The sequence below is a fragment of the Mus pahari genome, chromosome 9 (assembly GCF_900095145.1).
Source record: "Mus pahari chromosome 9, PAHARI_EIJ_v1.1, whole genome shotgun sequence".
Taxonomy (NCBI): domain Eukaryota; kingdom Metazoa; phylum Chordata; class Mammalia; order Rodentia; family Muridae; genus Mus; species Mus pahari.
Window position 1 is genome coordinate 81472269 of NC_034598.1, and position 19378 is coordinate 81491646.

The 19378-nt window shown below is 45.0% G+C and overlaps 1 protein-coding gene across 1 annotated transcript in view; it reads right to left on the minus strand.

The window, feature by feature from the left end:
* Ccdc38 (coiled-coil domain containing 38) overlaps positions 1–19378 on the minus strand; it is a 44587-nt gene that overhangs the window by 17169 nt on the left and 8040 nt on the right. Inside the window, exons 3-9 of the mRNA XM_029542689.1 lie at positions 19212–19312; positions 17887–18052; positions 12497–12561; positions 5488–5651; positions 5163–5243; positions 2459–2610; positions 186–287 (exon numbers count right to left, since the gene is read on the minus strand). Coding sequence (XP_029398549.1) covers positions 186–287; positions 2459–2610; positions 5163–5243; positions 5488–5651; positions 12497–12561; positions 17887–18052; positions 19212–19312 — 831 coding nt within the window. The remainder of the gene's footprint in view (positions 1–185; positions 288–2458; positions 2611–5162; positions 5244–5487; positions 5652–12496; positions 12562–17886; positions 18053–19211; positions 19313–19378) is intronic.

Genomic DNA, 19378 nt, shown 5'->3' on the forward strand with positions numbered 1-19378 from the left:
GAGAGAGAGAGAGAGAGAGAGAGAGAGAGAGAGAGAGAGAGAGAGAGAGAGAGAATATGAATGGCTAGCTCCCCAGCATTAGTGGTGATGTGGGCATAACCCCCAGCTCTCCAGCAGAGTTGCCTGAGGAGCACATCTTCCCTTTGGAGGCTCTGGTCAGCACAGTCACAGGCTTCAGCCCTCACCTTGGCTTCCTCGCCTTGAACTCCGATCTTCTGAAACCGATGTCCTTTCTGTCCTGTCCGAGTCAATGCTGTTATTTCTTTTAGCTGTACTTATCGAGAATTCTAAACATGGGGAATGAAGAGGAGAGAAAGAGGGAGTTTTTGTGGGAGGAAGAGGGGTGGAGTGGGGTGGGGTGGGGTGGGGTGGGATGGGGCAGGGGATACATCTCCGAGAGCAACAGCTTTGCCTCTCAGCATGAAGGCAGAGTTGCTGTCAAAGCTTCCCAGGATGGAGAGGTGGGATAGAGACCCTGTAACCGGCAATGTTAACTCTGCCATGGTGAGGACTGCTCTCAGGCACAGGGAGAAGAGATGAGAACAGACCATTTATGGCCAAGGAGATATCCGTTTCCAACATCAGCCCATCATAGCTCCCGAAACGCCACTGTAGCAATCGATCCTCATTGTCTGAGAGCCTACCAGGTCCTCAGTGTCCTCGCTTAGTCTAGGGAGAACTAAATCTGAAACGCTCTCATGAAAACACGTCTCGGCTTTACTTCCACTTTCTGTCTTGATCAACATCTTTTAATGAGCTTTGATCGAGTGCCATCCCCGATGTCCCTGACAACCAGCTCCCTGCAAGACCAGTTCTCACTGATTTTTAGTTTGTCAGTTTCCATAGTGTAAATGCTTGGATCAGCTGTGCTCCCTCTAGACTCGCTGTCCTTGTATGGGATCCTGGAGATGCTTCAGGCAGTAGCTCAGAATCTTGGCTCTCACCTAATTGCTTTGTCTGCTCCTAAGGGTTAATTTTGCTTTGTGCTTGGCGACCAAAGTCCATCTATCCAATATTTCAGAATTTTCTTCAAGGAGGAAGTAAGCCTGGGCCTAGCTACTCCAGTGTTGCTGGGAATAAAATCTTCTGTTTTGATGTTGCTCTGCTTGGATCATGTATGAAATGTTTCTGTAATGGGCTCTATCTCTGCTCTATAACTGCACACTAATGCCAGCACAGCACTGCTCTGATTATTGAGACGATGTACTTAAATATCTAACCATATATTTGTATATAAGATTATTAATGTATTTAAATATATAATACTTAAAGTACTATTAGTGACCCACCCACCCCATTACATTCTTTTTTCTTTTCTTTTCTTTTCTTTTTTTTTGGGGGGGGGGGGTTGAGATAGGATTTCTCTGTGTAGCCCTGGCTGTCCTGAAACTCACTTTGTAGACCAGGCTGGCCTTGAACTCAGAAATCTGCCTGCCAGCTGGGCGTGGTAGCGCACACCTTTAATCCCAGCACTCAGGAGGCAGAGGCAGGCAGATTTCTGAGTCCGAGCCCAGCCTGGTCTACAAAGTGAGTTCCAGGACAGCCAGGTCTATACAAAAGAAAAAAAAACCAAAGAAAGAGAGAGAGAGAGAGAGAGAGAGAGAGAGAGAGAGAGAGAGAAATCTGCCTGCCTCTGCCTCCCAAGTGCTGGAATTAAAGGCCACCACGCCTGGCTCCCATTACATTCTTAAGTTAAAAGCATTTATTCTTCTATATGGGCCTCAGGATGATGGTACAAAGTCCTCTCCACTCTGATATTCAACTCCCTAAAAATCCCTTGGTAACAGGATTTTTACTATAATTTTACCAAATGCACTTGAAAGAAAATTGTTAACTTTATAGTATCAATTCTTCTGATATGTTCTACAGACATATTTTCCTATTTGTCAAACCCCCAGCTCATACACATTGAAGTTGTTCTTTTCCCAGCTTCAAAGTATGTGTACAGTTCCTAATGAATACATTTAGTTTATTAAGCTAGTGTATTAGGTTAATAAAATATAATTGATTTTGTATCCATTGCTCATACTCTAGAGGCCTTTAATAATAGTTTTTGAGATGCTAATATATCATCTATAAATAATGTACTTTTCATTTGTCCATGTGCTCATTTTTATTGCTTATATCTGAAATTAATCTGACTTTCCAAATTAATAGCATGTGATAAAAAAAGGTAGGAAGAGGACTGGAGAGATGGCTCAGCGGTTAAGAGCACTGGCTGTTCCTTCTTCCAGAAGACCCAGGGTTTAATTCCCAGCACCCACATGGTAGCTCACAAGTGTCTGTGACTCCAGTTCCAGGGGATCTGACACCCTCACACAGACATACGTCAGGCAAAACACCAATGCACGTATAATTAAAAACCATTCTGACTATTGAAATAGGTAACAAACTTTGAGCAGAGCCACTCTAGATAATCAGGGGTGTTGCTTAACTTGACTTACAACCCGTGACTTACTTTCCAAGATTTTTGGAAGAATGTGGTTGCTTTTGGACGACTGGGCCCTTTTTTGTGATTGCTGTATTTGCCATTGTTTCGGAGACAACTTCAACAGGAAGAATCCATATTTCATGTACTCCTTGAGGAGGAACTCTGTTTTTGCTATTTCACTTCAAAAGAAAACAAGGATGTCATTACACCTCTGTGAATGCCTTCTCACCATCATTTGCTCGCATGGTAGCACACCTAACCAAACTTGCAAACATGCCCACAGACTACACACTTCTGAAATATATGAGCAGAATACACCCAGAGGCTGGCATTTGAATAGACAGACCCAGTGAGTTGCTCGTATACTGTGGGCTGCGGACGGACTTACTCAGCTGGCTTATTTCTATCCGAAACCTTATATTCTAGGAAGCTCTGGGCATATGAAGAACACAGAAGGTGAAAAAGATGGTGGGTATGTGAGGGGAAGAAAGGAAGCGACCATGTCGCTTGAAAGGCCTGACATGTGTGAGCAGTGTGCATAAAGCCCGCATGGCTGCTCACTAGGCACAGCATTTAAAAAAATAGGTATCCTCGGGGCTGGAGAGATGGATCAGAGCGTGAGAATACATACTGCTCTTGCAGAGGACCCAAGTTTAACTCCTAGTGCCCAAGTCAGGTGGCTCACAACCACCAGGGAGATCCGATGCCTCTAACCCCAGCAGGTGCTTCCACCAGAGTGCACATCCACAGACACACATCATTACATGTCAATCTTGAAACAACAGATGTTCTTATTCCCCTCCTTTGGAAGACCTTAGACAGATGCCTGCGTTTCCACCAACAATACCTAGAGACTTGAGCTGAATGTTTTCCCCGGCTTCACATCGGTTTATCCCAACCACGTTTCAAACAGACCCATTAGCAAAGCTGAAAACAGAATGGGAAGGCCCAGTCCTGTCTTCCTCCGTCAGAACCTCATTAGTAGCCTTACCACAGTTGTGGTTGCATCTCCTCCAAGGCTCAGCCTCAATCCCTTAAGTCAGAGCTTTCTCCCAGCCCATTATGAGTGGTCCTCAGGGGTCAGCATGCGGTCCCTCTTGTTCAGTGGTTGGGAGGTGGCAGAAGCCTCATTCCACCTCCCAGATGTGTCACGGAGACCATGAGGTGAGGTGATTGCATGGCTTCCTTGGAAAGATTTCCAGAGAAAGTCATTTCTCCTTTTCAAATACTTTCCATTCTCGAGAATGCCTTACCACAAAGGGAAGAGGTTCCCCTTCACTGGCTCTACACCAGCGTGCACTACTGTTATCTCATTCACCCGTCTAGAATGGGGAGGCACATAAAGCAACAAGCAAGGCTGTAGAGAGGTGCTGCCAAGTGGAGGCAGAGCATAGTCATTAATGCGAGCTCTATGTCTGCTGCTCTGCTCACATGTGGAGCCAGATGGATGGGAGCAGCTAAAGCAGTGGTTCTCAACCCTTGGGTCGTGACTCCTTTGAGGGTCCCATCTCAGATATCCCGGATATCCAATGTTTATATTACCATTCATACTAGTAGAAAAATTGCAAGAGTAGCAACAAAATAACTTTATGGTTGGGGGTTGCCACAATATGAGGAGCTGTGTTAAAGGGTTGCCAGTTAGGAAGGTTGAGAACCACTGCTCTAGACAGACCTGGTAGTGCACACCTGTGGCCTTCCCAGCTAGTTGGGAAGCTGAGGCCAGATGTTTAAGGTTTGCCTGAGCTACAGAGTGAGTTCAAACCCAGCCTGGGTAATACAGCAAAGCACTATCGATCAATTCAAAGTAAGGGCTGGAGAGATGGCTCAGTGGTTTAGCACACTGGCTGTTCTTCCTGAGGTCCTGAGTTCAATTCCCAGCAACCACATTAGCTCACAGCCATCTGTAGTGGAATGTGATTCCCTCTTCTGGTGTGCATGAAAACAGAATATCCTTATACATAATATAAATAAATATTTTTTAAAAAATTAAAAATAAAAACGTTGGGGATATACCCAAGAATTTCATTATAGTAGGTAGTGGGGGAGGAAGTTTTCTGTCTTGAAGCATCTTCAACCTTAGACTTTTAGATAGAAGAAGCTACTACGGCCAGAATCGGTTTGAAACTTGTATTTTGGATTATGAACTTAGTGCCCCACAGTGGTCGCGGGTGCCTTTTATACACTGGAAATCATTCAACTGAGTTCCCTTGAACACAGGAGGAGCATACAGGTTTGGAAGAGGGATGGTGACTGATGGTGTCATAAGAGGAACTCATTCCCCGGTCCTGTGATTTTTCTCAGGATAGACCTTCATTTTAACAGTGACGTAAGAGTCTGCTAAGGGGTTTAAATACAATAACGGCCAATGATGAATGTAAGGTGACCATCAGATGCATCCCAGTTGAGATGCGTAAATGTGGGGTGATGGGGGTCATACAGGGAATAAAAAAGGAGACACATGGGGGAAAGTAAAAGCCCCTTTTGACTCCTAACAAGGTTTTGCTTCTCTTCAGTCACCTCCTCTGCTTCTGAATCTACAGGTCAGAGAGTCTTCCCAGAAAGAGGCTCATGCTTCCGAACCTAGGCAGGCACAGTTGATAGACAGGGTACTGGTTTTAAAGCCGGTCACAGTAAGGCTCCAGGTTGCTGAAGTCATTCCCACTTGGCTTTGGTGGGCATAGAAGTCATAATGGGACGTGGGGATTGTGTAGGAAAGGCATCGCCCCCTCACCTTTTTATTGATTGAACTTCCATGCTTGCTTTCTTGAGCTCTGATGTCATCTGGAGTTTGTTTATTGTTTCTTGTGCTGCCCTAAAAATGAACACCGATCAGTGAGCTAGTTTGGTTTTCCAAGAAACTAAAACAAGCAAACAAAGGAATGACCAGAATAGAGACACTAACATTGTTTTGTTTTGTTTTGTTTTGTTTTGTTTTGTTTTGTTTTGTTTTGTTTTGTTTTTAGTATGGAATAGAGTTTAGAGAGAGAGAGAAAGGGAGAGAGAGGGGGGGATATGGAGAGAAGGGACTGAGAGGAAGAGGTAAGAGCAATACTAACATTTTGAGAGCATCTACGGATCTCTGGTCGTTTTCTCGTAGGAACTCTTCAAAGGACAATGCGTCATCTTGGAGCTTTTTCTCGGCTTTTTTGAGTTGACTTTCTTTTATGGCTATGAGTCTTTCAAACCTTTTGATTGTCTTTTTCTTGGTTGACACTGTATACTGGGAGCATGGAGAACAAGAAAGGGTCAAGAGCACTCCATGGTGTGGTACCCGGAGGTTTCAAGGGAGCCCCCACAGAGGGAGGGAGCCCTCCCTCAGGGGATCACTTGGATGCTGGGCCTGCATCTCCCAAGGATGCTCTGAGGAAGCAGGGAAGTTAAGCCCTTCTCCCACTAGCTCTCCTGAAAAGACTCTGTGATCTTCTAAAAATGGCTGCTCCCTACCAATCAAAACAAACAAATAAAAACAGTAGCTCTTCAAAGAATAGGTCTGTTTGTTATCCATGAGGCACTCTGGTTTTCTGAACACAAGGAAACCAGGTTGTCTTTAGCTACCAAGCCTCCAATCTTCTCCTCTAATAGAAATCAGTTTCAACTCTGGGTGCAGTAATGGATTTCTCCGGGCTGGCCTGAGGGTGTGGGTTATTTAACCAAACCCGGGGAGATCTGTTTAGATCCTCAAATGTGATTTTGACAACTATGTTTTTTTTTTTTAGCACAGCATATGAGCTATGAGACCACATGGATTTGTTTCTCTGCCTCACTCTGTGTGTGTGTGTGTATGTCTTTAGGGTAGCTTCTACAGTAGCAGTTTTCTGTATGACTTCTTTTAAAGGCCCCAACTAGACACACACCATGCTAGAAAATAAAAGCCCAGTGCCAGGGATGCACTACTCTTTTTGAGTTGCTGTTCAGTGGAGTTCCACTGACCTCCAAACATTTTAACATCGCTGTTGGTTACCCTCCAAAACTCGACCGTCAGACCTTGTGCTGGTTAGGTTTTTGTTTTTTATTTATTTATTTATTTATTTTTGTTTGTTTTTGTCAACTTGGAACAAGCTAAAACCATCAGAAAGGAGGGAATCTCAACTGGAAAAAAAAATGCCTCCATAAGATTGGCTTGTGGGCAAGTCTATGAGACACATTCTTGATTAATAATTGAAGTGGGCAGGCTCAGCTGACTGTGGGTGGAGCCATCTGCTTGTGGGCGGGGCCAGCTGGCAGTGAGCGGTGCCAGCTGACTGTGGGTGGTGCTACCCCTGGGGTAAGTGGTCCTGGATGGTCTAAGGAAACACGCTGAGCAAACCAAGGGGAGCAAGCCAGGAAGCAGCACCCCTACATGACTTCTGCTTCAGTTCTTGTCTCCAGGTTCCTGCCTTGCTTGAGGTTCCATCCTAATTTCCCTCAGTGCTCTGTGATGGACCGATACCTGGAAGCGTAAGATGAAATAAACCCCTTTCCTTTCTTTTGGTCATGGAATTTTCTCATAGCACTGGAAACCTAACTGAGACAATGTACTGCTGAAGACACCACATACGGAGTCATAGATCATGGAGAAAGGAAGGGGACATTGCTGACCCGGGGAGCTTCATTCCCACCAGATAGCTGTGAAGTGCTGTTCGTGCTACCAGCAGAGAGGTCATCTTCACTTTCACCCAACCGGGAACTCTATGAGCTGCAATAATGACTGGCCTCACTGGTGCAATAATAGCAACCACTTACTGATCAGACCTAAGGCCTGCTCCACAGGGTAGAACCCATACCTAGCCCTATTATTAGGGTCAACAATTTGTGGCTAGATAGGCCCTGGACCCTAGTGGAGAATCTACGACTACTATTCTACCAAGTGGACATAGTATTAGAACAACAGTTCTTGTCTTAGGGTTTCTATTGCTGTGATGAAGCACCAAGACCCAAAGCAACGTGGGGAGGAAAGGGCTTATTCCACTCAACAGTTCCATACAACAGTTTGTCATCAAAAGAAGCGAAGGCAGGATCTCAAGCAGGGCAGGAACCTGGAGGCAGACGCTGATGCAGACACCATGGGGGAAGGCTGCTTAGAGACTTACTCAGCCTGCTCTCTTATAATACCAGGACAACCAGCTCAATGGTAGTCCCACCCACCACAGGCTGGGCCCTCCCACATCAATCACTAATAAAGAAAATGTCCCCACAGACTTGCCTACAGCTAGACCTTATGGAAGCCTTTTTCTCTCTGATGACTCTAGCTTATGCCAGGTTAACATAAAGGTAGACAGAACAACGCCTGATGGCATATTGCTGCACCCACTGACAGCTCCTTACAGTAGATCGTGATAAACACAGAGACTCACAATTGGCCAGCAAGCTGAGAATAGAGACCTAAAGGGAGCAATGTGTATCACATCGATCTCCCCGAGGCTCGGGGATCATTGTGAAGGAGCGCATAGAAACTTTGTTAAGAGCCAGAGCTGTGAACGATGCAAAGAAAGCCATGTTTTCGGGACACCACAGGAAAATCTCACATAGCAGAGGAGCGATTGGTGTTTGTTAACTGCTGGGAGAGGGACAGTCAGTTTTCTTTAGTGGTGTGTAAGTATGCGGTGGACAGATGGGAGAGAAAGAACGTTATGAAGACAGGTAGAACTGGAGCCGTGAGGGTGGAGAGGAACAGCCTGATGTGAGTAGCCCTGCCCTGCCACCTGAGGCCATGGTCAAGTTCCGCCCGGTGCAGCGGCTGAGGGCCATGTCTCCATCCATGGTCATGCAGCAGCGGGGGTCTGTGTAGAATCTATGACTCATATTACCATCAAAGGTCATGTGGACAGATGTTCCTGGTCTGGGCTGCCTCCTGGGACAGTGTTGATTGATGTTCAAGGGCGGTGCAGAGTTGGCCCCCGCCCCTCACTGGCTGTGACACTCCTCCTAACCCCCAGTCTGCCAGTAGGGAGAGCTGGCCCTGGGGTCTTGAGAGTGGGTTAGCTGGCCCCACCCCTCCCCTATACAGCACTCAGGAGAGTGAGTCCTGCACCTCTCCTAAGCAGCGCAGCTGGCTGCAGCTTCAGTATTGAGTGAGCGAGCCAGGGTAGTGCTGCAGAGCAGCTTATTGATGAGAGTGTAGGAAGGCTGACGGACTGACTGAATCAGCTACCACCCAGGCCCAGATCCCGGGCTTTGAGTTGGCCTATCCCAACCTCTCCTCTATCGATGAACTGCTGGAGTATGTGAAAGGACTGGTCATGCAGAATCAAAGCTGCAGGATCTCCAGGACACACAGGACATCAGAGAGGGGTCCCAGTGAGGATCCAGCAATGATAGTGTAGCAGAAGCCAGAGGCCTCAAGCCAGACCTATGACTCACTGCAATAAACATTTGCAAGAAAAGATGTGTGAACAAGGGTATACTGCGGGACACACTGCGGTTTCCATGATGAGATTTTCGTTTTGGTTTGTGATATTTATATTTTTGTTTTCTTGGGAGATGGGGGAGGGTGTTGCAAGGGCAGAGGGCGGATACCGAGGAATGAGGAGATGAGCGGGATTGGGCTGCATGCATGATGTGAAATTCACAAGCAATAAATAAAAATTTTTTTTTAAATGTATTTAAATAAATAATACATTACTAGTAGAGAAAAGACAGTGGGTGGGTAAGAAGGTGAGGGTTGATCTGGAATGAGTTGGCATGTGTGTGAAATTATCAATGGATAAGAATGATATTAAAAAGAACAAATTTTGGATCTAGACGAGTGCTCTTTCTGTATCGGTTGAGATGATTATACGGCTTTTCATTTCTAATCTGTTGATGTGTGCTATGCCTATCCATTTTCAAATGTTAAGCTGCTTTCACACGCTTAGAATAAGCCCCAATTAGCCATAATGGGTTATCTTTTTTGTGTATTATCTTATTTGATTTGTTGAAATTTGTTTGGAACACTTGCCTCTCAAGTGCTTCTTATTCTTTAAAGATTTATTATAGCTAGTTAGTTAGTCAGCTAGTTAGTCAGTTAGTTAGTCAGTCAGTCAGTCAGTTAGTTAGTCAGTCATCTCTCAGCTATCCTCAGTTGGGCAGGAACACGAGGTCAGAGGACAACTTATAGAAGTCAGTTCTCTTCTTCCACCTTGTTGGTCCCAGATATTGAACTCATATCATACATTAAGGCTTGGAGCCATGTGGCTTTACCCACTAAGCCATCTCATAGGGTCCTGTGCTTTCTTTTCCTCCAAAGCCTGTATGTTCTTCAGAGATCAGGACAATATTGTTAGTGTTAACGGGTTATGTAAAATTAGAGTGTTTGGGGCTGGCGAGATGGCTCAGCGGGTAAGAGCACCGACTGTTCTTCCAAAGGTCCTGGGTTCAAATCCCAGCAACCATATGGTGGCTCACAACCATCTGTAACAAGATCTGATGCCCTCTTCTTGAGTGTCTGAAGTCAGCTACAGTGTACTTACATATAATAAATAAATAAATCTTTAAAAGAAATTAGAGTGTTTTTTTTTTTCCTTAAAATATCTGGTACAGTTAACCAGTGAGTGTGGATTTTTCTTTCTTTCTTTTGCCTACAAGTTCAGTTTGTACAGCGAGAAAAAGCTATTATGTGCGTTCTTCTTGGATAAGCTTCGATAGTTTGAGGCTCTCCAGAAATCTGTCCCACCCATGTCGAATTATTGGCATTAAAAAAAAAAATCGTTCATAGTATTAAACTCACAATACATTAACATTTACATTTTAAGTGAGGATTTTACATCCCACAAATAAAACTTTGAAAAAGGGAAGGGCAGGGGAGCCCGGGGGTGGGGGGGGGAGCGGGGGTGAACGAAACAAAGCAGGGTGCTATGAGACCAAGTCAGTTTAAAAAATTATTAAGTTACTCAAGTTGCAAAATTTGAGGGACTCATCCCAAGTCTCACCACTGACACCGCTGGCAAATCTGATGGGTCCCCCAAACAGCTTCAGGCTCCTGGGTCTCACAAAACTCCTGGGTACAGATTATTTCAAGGAAAGGAAACACTAAAGTCAGCCAGAAGAAGAATCCCATGAGGCAGGGTTTAGAGCAGTGGTTCTCAACCTTCCTAAAGCTTCAACCCCATCATCCGGTTCCTCACACTGTAGTGACCCCCCCCCCCAACCATAAAGTTATTACGTTGCTACTTCACAATGCAATTTTGTTACTGCTGTGAATCGTAATGTGAATGACCTGATTGATATGCAGGCTATCTGATAGACCATGCCCAAAGGGGTCGAGACCTACAGGTTGAGAACCACTGGCTTAGAGGCTCTCCAGATGCAAAGTTTCTGGGACTCCCTCCCCAAGGAGTCAGCCCATGGCTCCATGCCTGCATCTGTAACAATAAACACACAGTATAGCCATGCACAGAATCAACTGAGAGTCTCAGGCCGGAATTTCCAAGCAAGCTTCATTCTGTAGATATGATTAATTGACTGACATCTCGTCTGTCCTTTGACCTTCTCTGTATGACCCCAAACTGCCACATTGCTGGTTTTTCTGACAAGGCCATCCTAAGACTGGCAGGTGTGGTCAGCCTCACCTTGAAGACATCCTTATGAGCTATGACATAGGTCATCTTGTAAAAGACAAGGTCAGAGCCAGGCACTGTTTGGTCAAGGTCAATTTTTTTCTCCAGCTATGGTTTTAGTGATAAACTGACTTCATTATATCACTTGGGACGTGTTATCAACCTGCTTGGGAGGACTGGAAAAAATACCAGAGCAGAGAACGAGGCACATTTACTCCAAATGCATTCAAATCCCAGAGAATCTGCCCAAGACCACCTTCTCCTAGTCAAGACATTAGTTACATCAGCAAGGTCCCACGGTGAAGGCCAAAATCACACCCAGGGGGGCTGGAGAGATGGCTCAGTGGTTAAGAGCACCGACTGCTCTTCCGAAGGTCCTGAGTTCAAATGCCAGCAACCACATGGTGGCTCACAACCATCCGTAATGAGATCTGACGCCCTCTTCTGGTGCATCTGAAGACAGCTACAGTGTACTTAGATATAATAATAAATAAATCTTTTTTTTTTTTTTTTAAATCACACCCAGGAACTAATAATATTAGCAAGCAAAGGCATGGGGTTCTATTCACAACTGTATAGGATAGTTTATCAGAGGTCTTTCTTGTTGGTTGCAGCTAGCCTCGAGGGCAAGCATTAACTTTGGCCTGTATGCCAAAATGTGTGCTGTGCGGTTAGGAAAGAGCAAACACCCTCTCATTGACTTGCTAGCACTCAAGACCCCAGCAGAAACAGACTGTCTTTAAATGATTAGGACTTGACAGCAGAGGTGTAAACAACAGCTGGTTGATTCTCTTTGTAATTGCTCTCCCAGGGTTGCATGCACAGTGCCTCTATCTACGGTAAATTAATATGCACACAAGGATAATAAGTGACGTGCTGTCATATGGCCTGGAGACAAGATGAGACCTTCGATCATTTTATAAGATGTGTTAAGGTCTCCCCTGGTTGGCTGTACTGTGTATTCAATGGTGACACAGGAATGGTGTCACAGTCCGACTCCATGGGAAGGGACCTCCAGCAGCTTTGCTCTGGAGTGCCTCTAAACTCCATCTCATGAGGCTCTTCGGGCTGATTTGAATGATTCCTTTCCTTGTAACAAAGCCATTTCTCTCTGGTCTGAATGGTTATAGAGAGAGTGGGAAGAATCCAAAATGTTCTGACTCCCACCACAGTCAACCAGAATGTTAGCAAAAACCTAAATCAAGTTGGGCTTATCAAGGGCTCGAGGCTGCTGCAGACATAATTGGGAAAAACTGGGATATCGGAGGCCCGACTGACATCATCATCCTCTATAAAAATCAAACTGCTTCCCAGGCTTCTGGTATAGGTTATGTGACTGTACGTTCTCCAGAGGGAGGGAATTTTGTGATGGCTTGGCACATAGTAAGTGCTCAATAAATCTTGTTCAAGTGAAGAAACGCAGGAATGAGCCCCTCTGTTCAGGCAATAGACCTGAGGGCTTTAAGAGAAAAATCTAACACCAAGGCAAGGACCTGACAGTACTATGCAACAAGTCTTCTGGCTGACAGGAGAAAGAAATTGCTTTTAATACCTCAAGTAGAAATCTGTCTCTCTGGTCGTTAATAAACTCATGGACGGTCCTCTTTCTGTCTGCACCTGAAGAAAACATTGAAATAGACATATGTTTAGTTGGCCAGCTTTCAAAGAATAAGCGTTCTCTCTCTCTTCTCTCTCTCTCTCTCTCTCTCTCTCTCTCTCTCTCTCTCTCTCTCTCACACACACACACACACACACACACACATAGACTGAGAATTCAGACTTAGCAAAAGAGCTTTGCCCTCCAGGAAAGTAACTAGTTTGGAAAGGATGGCAATCAGTTTTACCCTGCAGGGAACTGACTAGGAATTCCAAAAAAACATCCGGGTTTTCTTCATTTTGGAAAAAACTGATCATTCTGCGTGAAACCAACAGAGTGTGGTATAGAGTACAGCCTCTCGCTAACCACGTAAAGAAAAATGAAATACTACTTCCTAAACAAGCAGAGGGCCTGTGCTGCGCCAGGAGGCTCAAGTCTCCCCATAGATTCACGGGGTTTCTGCCTCTAACTAGGCTGGGAAAGAGAGAGAGAGAGACCCTCGCTCTCGCCGTGCCTCAGTTTCCCCATCTATGTGAAGGCTGCTCTCTCACCCATAGCTCATGTCTGTCGACACACTAGTCATGGAACAGATGTGGAACTATGTGACTGCCAAGGAGCTTCAAGAGCCCTTAGTTGCAGCCCCTGTGACGTCCCGGAGAGGGGTTGCTCCTTTAGCCGAGACCCAGATGGGAAGTCAGCAAACCTGATACGGGACTGAGAATTTTTTTTTTTTTTTTTTTTTTTTTTTTTGGTTTTTTTCGAGAGACAGGGTTTCTCTGTGTAGCCCTGGCTATCCTGGAACTCACTTTGTAGACCAGGCTGGCCTCGAACTCAGAAATTCGTCTGCCTCTGCCTCCCGAGTGCTGGGATTAAAGGCGTGCGCCACCACGCCCGGCTGGGACTGAGAATTTAAACCTCTGGGATCAGAAGCCACCGCCATCACAATGTGGTTTATTATGAAAGCATAAGGTAGCCCACGTAGGAACATCCTCCACTTCACAATGGTGCTCCGAGAAGGAAATGAGGCCGTGGAAAATAAAAACACACAGTCGTTTCTCAATCGCTAATAGCTGCTGTTGTTCAAGCAATAATACACTTGGGGTGGGTCATTCCTTTTTTTTTTTTTTTTTTTTAACGATCAATCAGGAAAAGCCACAGTAATTGTTATAATCATTAACAAAATATTCATTGCGAGGGAACCTCGGAGTCAGGCAGGCTTTGAGTTGAATTCTGCCTTTGCCTCGAGCCATTTTCTTCTGCGAAGAGGAGTTCAAGACATCTCACCGCATTTTGTTGCAGATCAAATATAACACACCCGAGTGATGCTCGCTTAGAAACAGCTACAGTTTTAATACTTTAAAAACTGCACAAACTGGAAATCACTGACATGCAAAACAGTGCTTCCGGAAGTTCAGCTACTTCAACATCATGGATATATTTTCGGTCTTGCCTGTTGGTACCCCTCCTTAAATTTTCCCCTACTAGGGTGTTCTGAAAAGCAATAAAACATCTTGGACTTGTTGATCTCTGAGCATGACTATGGAACTTTATCAGAAACCGTAAACAATAATGTTGGTACCATTGTCACCTCCAACAAACCCACAATTCCTTAACGCCATCTTCTGTCCAGCCTGAGTTTTCACACTTGTCTTCCCAAACACCTCCAACCCATCATGCGCTGGTGTTTAGCACAGTGAGACATATCTAAGCTGACAGAGCCTGCAACCCAGCCCACTCAGAGTTGTTACTGTGTTTGTATTTGTTTTTGTTTTTCCAGGCAAGGTTTTCCTGCATAGCCCTGGCTGTCTTGGAACTCACTCTGTAGACCAAGCAGGTCTCAAACTAAAGACCATCCACCTGCCTCTGCCTCCCCAGTGCTGGGATTGAAGGCGTGTGCTACGTATGCTACCACTGCCAGCCCTTTTTTGGTTTTGGTAGGATCTCCTGTAACCCCTGCTGACTTCAAATTGTTCTAGAGCAGAGGATGGCCTTGAACTCTGCTCCCTGAGTTCTGGTGCTGCAGGAGTGCCCCTCCACATCTGGTTTAGAGGTGTTTCCTCGAACAGCAAAGCCAAAGTCTCACTGAGCAGGTGTAAGAAACCAATCTGCCACTGACATTTAGGTATTGGTAAATTTCCTTTGATGGTGACCTAGCCATTCACCACTAATGCAAAGACAGAAATACAGGAGTCGAGACTCCCTAAGTGGGACCACCGGCTTATTTTACATACACACACACATACACACACACACACACACACACACACACACACCAAACATATACATATATGTTATATATATATGCATTATATATTAATATATGTAATATATTATTTAATTTTATATACATATAGTGTATTTTTCAATCAGAATTCATAGAGACTGTAAGGCTGAGGGAAAGTGATTTCACTCATGTCAGTTGCTGATTTGAGATGCAATTCAAGGGAGATGCCTTTAAGTGAAAATTCCATGTCAGTTGTCTGTGCAACCTGCCACATGGCTGACCGAGCCTCAGATAATCATAAAAGTTGGACTCTTTCCTTGGGAGGAGCCTGTCCGATGACATTCAGTCTTAAGAGGCCAGAACTGTCCCATTCCACAGCAACGGCACAGAGGAGGGCTGCAAACATGCAAAGCTGTGCTTTCTGGTTATCTGAGGACTGCTAAGGATTGTCGCCTCTTTTGCAAGGAACTATAGACATGTCACTTGTCTCTTTACATATTCTCGATGGCCCAAGACTCAACATGGAGGCACAAGATGGAACCCAGGGATCTCCGAGAGACCTGGTGCCGTAGCTGAACCCTAACTATTGCCTGCCATTTACTGCTGTTCAGTCACGTATGCATCTGCAAGACAGTCTAAATCGATTAACGTTGCTTGCTTCCTCCTTTTAAGAGATGCTTTTTGGGGTCTGGAAAGTTGGCTCAGCGATTAAGAGCCCTTGTTACTTTTTCAGGTGATCCAGGTTCAATTCCCAACACCCACCTGGCATCTCAAAACTAACTGTTAACCTCAGTTCCTAGGGCATCTGACACACTTATATACAGGAGGGCAAAACACTCATATGCACAAAATAAGAAAACAAATAAGTTCAAGGGTTTTTATAAAAAGATTTATTTATTTTTATTGTATGTGTAAAGTGTTCTTCCCTTGCGTGTACGTCTGAGCACCACATATCTGCCTTCTTCCAGAAGGGGACAGAAGAGGGTTCCTGATCCTTTAGAACAGGAGTTACATGTAATGGTGAGTCTCCATGTGGTTGCTGACAGACCCTGAATCTTCTGGAAGAACAGCAATTGCCTTTGCTTGCTGAGCTATCTAGCCAACTCATCTTTTTCTTAAGATGGATTCATTCATTTATTCATTTATTTGTTTGCTTGTTTGTTTTTGCAGATGAATATCTTGCCTGCATTCATGTCCATGCACTACCTGTGTGCCTGTGGCCTGAGGAAGTCACCTCAGGTGGTGAACCACTGTTGAGGATGCTGGGACCCAACCCCTGGTCTTCTGCAAGAGTCGCAAAGGGCTCTTGACTAAGCCGTCTCTCCAGCCTCATGGCTTGCTTTCTCTATGGGAGCTGGTGACCTCACAGTCCCATTTCTCGTGAGCCATTCTGGCCTCATTTAGCTGCAAAGGACTTTCATGTCTAGGTGCTTCTTGACCTGTGATGCACAGGAAGTGCTTATGACATTTCTGATGGCCAGGTCAATAAACCAGGCTTGTTTTTGCAACGATAGAAAGGCTATTCACCCATCAGCTTCCTGATGCTGTATGCCTAAGTCCTGTTTTGAACCACCAAAGCTCCTCCAACCTTAGGAAGTGTCTATATTTCCATACCTCAAGTAGTACAGCCACCTAAGGCTACCGCTTTCGTATAACCTGGCTTTGACAACGTCAACACGGTTACTTGGCACTGACTTCCTTCCTTCCCAAAGGCAGGAAAAGTAAGGACCTTCTTGGGAAAGTGTCTTCTTAAGCCACTTTCTTCTTGTTCTCTAGCCTATGGCAAAGATCTTACCTGCCACATTGTAACAGGCCCCAGAACTTCACATGAACGACACCATGTTAGAGGTACCATTCTGACCTTAAAACCCAGCACACAGGCCAAAATGGGAACAAAGACCTAGTCCATAGTTCTAGAAAAGTCCACAAATAAAAAGTCCCTAGCATTTTTTTGGCTTTTGTACTTCTATGTCTTGCTTACTGAAGTATGCCAACCAGAATAGTGTGTGTGTGTGTGTGTGTGTGTGTGTGTGTGTCTGTGTGTGTGTGCATGCGTGCACGTGTGTTATTTTACCTTTTACATAAAAGACAAGTGGCTGTGAGTCTTGGGGCCGCATGATTTGGGCAAGTTCCCCATGTAGCCACTGTCCAGCAATAAAGACTTTCCTTTTGACTTGAAGAATGTCTGTGTTGGCCTGACAGTGGTGGCACATGCCTTAAATCTCAACAGAGGCAGAGGCAGGTAGATCTCTGAGTTCCAGGCTAAACTGGTCTGTAGCAATTGTAACCAGGGCTACACAGATAAGACAAACAAACAAACATACAAACAAATAGTTCATGTTGTGGTCCCTGGTAGCTTATCTCACAACAGTAGAACAGCTTTGATTCCATCTCTCTCAGCACCAGAAAATCTCCCAAACCTATGATGAATAGCAAATATCCAGAACCACACCTTAAGACCAAGAATAGGGTCTGGAGAGATGGCTCAGTGGTTAAGAGCACTGGCTACTCTTCCAGAGGACCCAGGTTCAATTCCAGCAACCACATGGCAGCTCTTAGTTGCCTGTAACTCCAGTTCTAGGTTATCTGAATGTACATAAAATAAAAAATAAATAAGTGATATATATATATATATGCATACACATATGTATATATGTATATGAAATATCAATGTACATAAAATAAATAAATATGAATGACTAAGAGTAATGCTGACTCACTGTCTTAGGATTTCAATTGCTGTGAAGAGACCCTATGGCCACAGCAACTCTTATAGAGGCTAACATTGAATTGGGCCCAGCTTACAGTTTCAGAGGTTTAGGCCATCATCCTCATGGCAGGAAGCATGGCAGCGTGTAAGCAGACATGGTGCTGGCGGAGCAGAGAGTTCTACACCTTGATTAGCGGGAAGCCAGGAGAAGGCTGGATTTGTTTCACACTGAGCGTAGTTTAAACGTTCAAGATGACAAAGCTCGCCCCCACCGTGACAAACGTCCTCTAATAAGGCCACACCTCCTCTAGTAAGGCCATACCTCCTAATAGTAACACTACCTACCTCTGAGCCGAGCATTCGCACACGTGAGTCTGTAGAGGGTAAACCTCTTCGAACTTTCACACTTACCTTCTGTCAGTCTGAGAATAAGAGTGGGATCTAGCCCCAGACGTTCATAGGAGGTGCCGCCTGCATCAGCGAAAAAAGCTAACTGGCCAAGGTGTGAGCGACTCTTCATTCGGGACGAAAACGTTGTCTTCTGGTAGATTTTCATGCTGTGGTTCCTCATTCTCTCCTGCCCAAGATGCAAAAAGCATGAAAGGATTTTTAATGCACCAAAGTATTACACTGTTATAACGCTGCTCATATGTAAATAGCAAAGACCTTCGGTCTTAGGCAGTTCTGGAGTCCCCCACCCCCACCCCCTGCAGAAATGTACCCAGCATCCTTTGCTTTCTTACACGGAGACAAGGATAATGTTTCAAAGGTGGGCCTTATATAAACTATCTCAGAAACGGAGACAGGAAAATGTCTCTCTAGATTAAATGCAGGGAAAATATGGAAATTTCAAAGATTGTTAGCTCACTGGAGCTGAAAACTTAATGGAAGGCAGACTTCCATAGAGAGTGTGAAAACCCACCCTTTGGATAGCTTTCAACGTCTCTCAGTTTAATCTCATGTGAAGCTCGAGGAGGCCCACAAGGCCCAGAGAAAAGCCACTCCTGGATGAATACACTTCATGTTTCTGGCTATTTTATCCATCCTACCAAGAGCCGGGAGAGTCCTTTAACCCATTACCTTTGGGATGAAAAGTTGAATTTCAGGCCCAGTGCTGAATTTTTTTTAAATTTCAAATTACTCAAAAAATAATCCCCTTGCCTCTCCACGTCACCACCGCCTGCTCTTTCTTCTCCTCTATCCTCAAAGCACGTGCAAACTTGTTTATCCGTAACAGCTTTGACACACTTTGGATTATTCTTAAAGACTGGGCTCCTGTCACCACAGTGAACGCTTTGGCTTTCCTTCCGACTCTGTCTTCTCTGTCCACAGAGCTGACCTCTGCTGCCTCCTTCACACAGCTCTGGCTGTAGGACACTCCGGTCCCAAGGGGCTACCCGTGGTAAGACGTACTTTTATTTTGTGCTTGGCCAATGAGGTACAGCATGCCACCTGTGCAACTTAGCGATATGAAAATAACCCCAGGGGGTCAGACACAAGGAGGAGAGTGAGTGAACCACGCCTGTGGAGCTAGTTGGTGATGGCATGGTGTAGCGGCCCACTAGGTGGCGCTCTCTGAAGGTCCCTGTGTAGTGTCTTCTCAGAATGGTGCCAAACACAGGACGGGGCCTATCAGTATCTCCCACCGTGTCTTAACCCATAAAGCTAGTGAGATCTATGGCTGAAAGCACTTGGCTCTAACCTCTTTGGGGAAGCTGATCTTAAGAAACCCTTACCTTCTTCCTGGCAGCAATTTCATTTTCTTTGAAAACGAAGAGATCTTTGAAAAAGATCTTGTAGGGTCTTTCCTTTTGGAGTACAGCATCTTTTCCTTCATCTAAAAGAAAAGAAAGGAGGAGAGAGAGAGAGAGAGAGAGAGAGAGAGAGAGAGAGAGAGAGAGAG